We start from the raw sequence: 6,000 nt of genomic DNA, 5'->3' as shown, positions 1-6,000 counted from the left end.
GTGTGGTAGAAATTACTTGAGTTTGACATAATTGTTAATGGGAAGAGCAATGTAATGTTTTGGTGTTAAAGCAGTCATTTAGGTTGGCTGAGACTTTAAAGCCCTATTAAAGTTTTACAGCACAAATGGGATCAAGCAGGGACCTATGCAAACGTATAGGTCCCTGGTTCAAGCCACAAACTGCGCACCACTTATAGTTTAATAACTGAGACATTATTCATTTAGTAAGCTAAGTAGAACGTGTGTTTAATATACCAGAATACTTGGTTTTCTAAACAATAAAAATAGGTGTTTTATTCTGTGAACAATTGTGTTGTGTAACCAATACTTGTAATTTTACCCCTTGGAGTTCCATTTTTTACATTTGACCGAATGCGCGAAACCAGTCTTAAAAAATTGCCAAATAAGAGCATTTCCGTGTTTTCCGGAGTTTTACGGGTGTTTACGATTGTAGTCATCAACAAGAATGGGATTTTAACCACAAAATTATGTGTTTTACATACATTTTAACAGTTTTAAAATAACGGAATTACATATAATGTGAATATTGTGTATGAGTCATGTTTTTAATCCACGGACAATACAACGTATTTTAAGGCATGTCGCGATTTTTCCGTTTTTTTAGCCGACGAAGAACTGGGAGGGATGTAACAGATTCATCCCATCCTATAAAAAAGAAAAATGCAATCGCATGCAAGGTTATGCTTCTTGATGGAACAGATTACACAACAGAAGTACACGTGAGTATTAATATGTGTGGTGTTGGTGAACAGTTGGGCTTTGTTTTCATCAGATCTTCCATACTCTTGTTTGACTTATTGACAGTGACTCATCTTGAGAATTGAGAAAACTAACATCCAGAAATTACTGTGAATGAAGCGGTTAAGAAAACAAGTGAAAGAATTTTGGAAATAATTCAAACAATGCCACAATAAACAATGTACAGTACAGCCAACGCGGAACAAACATATTTTGCGATCCGCTGCGTGAAGGCGCAACGAGTCAATGCCAAGTTGGACATTGAAGCTGCATCAGTATGCGGGGGCATGTCGCATTTCGCCTCGATGCTTCACATCTGTCCGCCGAGGCAAGCCGCGATCCTAGACATGACGCCTAATCGATGCGCATCATGAAATAAAAATCTTAAAAACGATAAGTTAGCCAATAAATTTTAAAAGAACAATCATAATAATATTTAAAATCATAATTAATTTATTGTATCTATTGCTGCATACTTACTATTTTTCCTGTCGCTGCTCATTACCAGATAATCCCGTATATTCCAGTTTAAAAGCAAATTCTGGTAAATATTTGCAATAAAAGTTCTCATGAATTTCAAGTAATAAAAACAATTGCCATTTTTTTAAAGTGTCAAATAAATTTTGGCATTTGTTTTTATTTAAAGATGTGATGAAATGAAGTCCAATCAGGGCGGTTTTTTTTTCACTGAAACACGCGTAAATCGTCTGATGTGATGTTCATGTTTTCATACAACACATAATACACCCACACTTTCCATGTGAGTTTTTTTTTTGTGACGTTCTACATGTCTGCATAATTTTCGCTGCTTTTTATTGAGACAAAGGAAAAAGCACTGTTTATTTGACACTATAATTTAATTGTTAATGTGGCGTTAGCATTGAAATTCTGAACCGTGTTTCGGATTACAAGTTGAATAATGCTCATTTTTAGAATAGAACCAAACATTTACAGTTATGCATTATTAATTCAAAGATAATTTGTTAAGGCGCATAACCCGTCGAATATATTTGAGGACGTGATATATAAATAGTGTTTAAAGCATTATATAAAAATCATATCCGCTTATTAAAACGTGAAAATCATAACGATGAAAGTAGCGTTAATCTAGGTTTCGACACTGCACAAATATACATGTAGGTGTATATCTTTGCACTCGATCCGCCGCGTACGTATGCGGCGAATTTATGCCGCAAAAGTACGTGAGGCTAATTCAGACTGGGCGTCGTTGTGCAAATCGATGTCGCGTGCCTTTGGATACACCGCATGAACACACGACGCGGCCGCCGAGTACTAATGTTCTGGCCGTGGCGTGACCAAGGATAATGTTTGTTCCACGTTGGCTTTACTGTACCTTTTAAGATTTATTTCATTCCTGTTAAATCCATGTCAAAATCCTTTATTTACAGTATGTTTAACAACGCCAAGCTGATAGTTCCATACACACCCGCAAATTAATTTCACTACGCGCGTTGTTTACATGTACCTGGAGTTAAGACGTCTCATCCGAAAAGCGAGCGTACTCGATTCCAATGGGCATTGCCATTAGGCAAACAAAACTTCAAAAATTTGATTCACTGAACATATTTATAGAAACTGAAACATTAATTTAACTTTTTTAGCTCGACTATTATATATGAAATATATATAGTGGAGCTATCCTACTCACCCCGGCGTTGGCGTTTGCGTGCAAATGTTAAAGTTTGCGTACTGCCCCAAATATTTTCAATGTCCTTTGACATATTGCTTTCATATTTTGCATAATTGTTTACCAACATGACTCCAACCTATAAACAAGAGCAGACAACTCTATGAAGCATTCTGTAATAATTATGGCCCCTTTTCCACTTAGAATATGCAGCAATTGTTAAAGTTTGCGTACTACCCTAAATATTTTCAATGTCCTTTCACATATTGCTTTCATATTTTGCAAACTTGTTTACCAACATGACCCCAACCTATAAACAAGAGCAGACCACTGTATCAAGCATTTTGACAGAATTAAGTCCTCTTTTATACCATAACTTCTTTATTTATGATCAGATTTTATATATACTTTGACAAAACAGCACTTACCTGCTTAACAAAATGGATTCCACCCAAACAATACCCCACGCCCCAACCCAGAATCCCTGCCCCCCCCACCCCCCCCCAATTTTTTTTGTTTCCATTTTATTTCTAAATGACCACACCCAACATTATACCCCCCTCTAACCCCCCTACCCTCCCCTGCCAAAAAAAATTTTCTTTCCCTTTTTTAATTTTTTTTTTAAGATCGTCTAATAATTATTGAATATTAACAATTTTCCCATGATGGCTTATGTTATACTGTCAAGCACTCGAACAGTCGAGCGCGCTGTCCTCTGACAGCACTTGTTGTAACTTTTATTTACAATTGAACAAGTTTCTGTTTTATCGATCAATCTTTTTTGAGCAACATTGACATGAAAAAGTGCTCAAGAATTTCAAACAAAACAACATTCGAAATTTGTTCAAATACAATTTCGGCATATATGTTACTAAAAAAAGATTTGATTAATCATAAAATCAGAAAGTTGACCCCTGAGGGGTAAAAATGTGTGTGCGTATGGAAAGGCCTTGTCCATATACACATGCATGCAAAATATGAAATTGCTATCTGAAGCAACATAGAAGTTATGAGCATTTTTCATAAATCTAAACGCAAAGTGTGACGGACAGACGGACGGACCGTCCGATCACTATATGCCCTCCTTCGGGGGCATAAAAATGTCTAAGAATATCGAAATAAATCAGAAAGCCACATAAACTAGAGAGTGGAAACCATGCTAAATCCTTGAAATGTACTAAGTGACCCCGTGACCTAGTTTTTGACCCGGCATGACCCATATTCGACCTTGACCTAGATATTGTCTTGATACAACTTCTGACCAAGTTTGGTAAAGATCAGATAAAAACTACTTCAATGAGAGAGCAGACACCATGCTAAATCCTTGATATGCACTAAGTGACACCGTGACCTAGTTTTTGATCCGGCATGACCCATATTCAACCTTGACCTAGATATTGTCTTGATACAACTTCTGACCAAGTTTGGTAAAGATCAGATGAAAACTACTTCAATGAGAGAGCAGACACCATGCTAACAGGGTTGGCATATTGACCGGTCAATTGAGTATTAACCAATTGTTTATTTTGAAGAGACAAAATGACACGTATAACATGTACTTGACAAAGAACACAAGACAGTAAGGCGCGGTTCTATGTGACTCTTTTGCGAAACACTCAACTTGGACATCAGCTGATTATATTTTGACCTTCTTTTATACTAAGATCGATTCAATTTTATCAAACCAACACGGCTTTCATCCAGGTGGCTGTGTCAGTGCTTATTGAATTAAAGATCTTGTTTAAATTAATTAACATCAGTTAATAAATACATGTACATGTACTTGTAGCTGATGTAAAACGGAGAGTCTTATTAGAAAAAGTTAAACAATTAAGTAAAAAGATTGTCAAGGTTATTATAATGATGTTCAATTGCCAAAATGCAATCAATTCTGATCAAAATTACACAGTCCTCAAGAGAATAGCACCTTAGCCCATTTGATTGAACATGAAAAATGAGAATGCTTAATCATTGTAGCATTCATAATCATGCCATATGGATGTTATTGGGATGATCTGAGTGAAATTTTAATGTACATGTACTTTTTATGCCCCCGGATCGAAAGATAAAGTTTAACCTTGGTTAAACTTTTATAACTTTTGCAATATTGAAGATAGCAACTTCATATTTGGCATGCATGAGTATCTCATGGAGCTGCACATTTTGAGTGGTGAAAAAAAAAGGTGAAGGTCATCCTTCAGGGTCAAAGGTCAAATATCATTGTTTTTTTCTTTCCTACAACTTTAATGCATGTGCGTAAAGTGTCGTCCCAGATTAGCCTGTGCAGTCCGCACATGCTAATCAGGGATGTTACTTTCCGCCTAAAGTGGATTTTTGCTAAGAAGAGACTTCATTTAAACAAAAAATGTAATAAAATTATAAAGTGTCGTCCCTGATTAGTCTGTGCGGACTGCACAGGCTAATCTGGGACAACACTTTAGGCGCATGAATTGTGCCCAGTTTTCTCAGAACAAGGCTCATATTGAGACAAACATCAATGAATAATTAGCTCTGAACAATTTTAACATACATTTGACTATCATTGGAAAGATTCTTCTTCTGCATTGATTTAAACAGTCCACTAATACATTGTACCCTATAATAACGCTGACATTGTTGAACAGTCTGTGAAAACAATCAGAATGACAGTGTGGTGTTATCTGGTTTTCCAAATAAATAATGCTTTTGTATTTTGCTTACAATACACAATGTTATCATTACCGTCTAACTGGTAATGGGTATGCAATGCAAAGTAAGTGTTTGATTTTGGCCGGTCTCATCACAGATATTCCACTTTCTTATGTTTACCTGATAAACACTTACAACATTTAAAGCTGAGTGTTTGTGTACCAAGCTGGAAGAGGTATCTATATGCACTGATCTTATTAACCTTAGAACAATAAACAAGTATATGCAATTCAAACCTCTAGCATTTACTTGGTTCTTGACCTAGGTAAATCATGATATATGACAAGTTATGTCAATATAAGCAAATTTAACAATTTTCTTCCAATATTATAGCCATTTGGTAATATGCAGCCATTTTCTTATAAGTTCAAATAGCAGAGAGCGCTGTTTAGCAGTAGCTCAGTCTGTTTTCTTTAAGTATTGATAATTTTTCTGATTTTAGAAACGTGACCATGGTGAAGTTTTGCTGGAGAAATGTTTCTTCCACTTGGACATCATTGAAAAAGACTACTTTGGACTTCAGTACACAGACCACAACAATGTCAGCGTAAGTTTCTGAAATGTTTTCATGATTACTTCCATCCATGTACAGTAATTTAAACTGTATTTTTTTTTAATTATTACTGTCATTTGATGAAATTGATGTATATACATGAATAAATGAAAATGCTAAATGTTCTTTATTTGCCTACAGTGTGAGTAATGTTTTAAATTTATTAACAATTATTTTTGTTACGCCTGCTTTCACTCAAACTCAATACAGCTGTCACAACAGTTTATTGTATCACACAGTTTGTGTGTGCATCCATGCTAGCTTGTCCCCTTCATCATTTACCATGTAATTGTACAATAAAATTGTTTAAAATGTGGAGACAATTTGCGTAAAAGACCCATCTCCCTGGTTC

The 6,000-nt window shown here is 35.5% G+C and overlaps 1 protein-coding gene across 11 annotated transcripts in view; it reads left to right on the top strand.

Moving 5' to 3' along the window:
* Nucleotides 1–411: 411 nt before the first annotated feature.
* LOC127854932 (band 4.1-like protein 5) overlaps nucleotides 412–6,000 on the top strand; it is a 49,729-nt gene continuing 44,140 nt past the window's right edge. For all 11 annotated transcript variants that reach the window (XM_052390042.1, XM_052390051.1, XM_052390048.1 and 8 more), the window contains exons 1-2: nucleotides 412–740; nucleotides 5,538–5,642. In XM_052390042.1, the coding sequence (XP_052246002.1) occupies nucleotides 600–740; nucleotides 5,538–5,642 (246 nt within the window). In that variant the 5' untranslated portion in view covers nucleotides 412–599. The remainder of the gene's footprint in view (nucleotides 741–5,537; nucleotides 5,643–6,000) is intronic.

This window comes from Dreissena polymorpha, chromosome 13 (genome assembly GCF_020536995.1).
Source record: "Dreissena polymorpha isolate Duluth1 chromosome 13, UMN_Dpol_1.0, whole genome shotgun sequence".
NCBI lineage: Eukaryota > Metazoa > Mollusca > Bivalvia > Myida > Dreissenidae > Dreissena > Dreissena polymorpha.
Note: the sequence above shows the minus strand (reverse complement) of the source record. Positions and strands in the feature narration are given on the sequence as shown.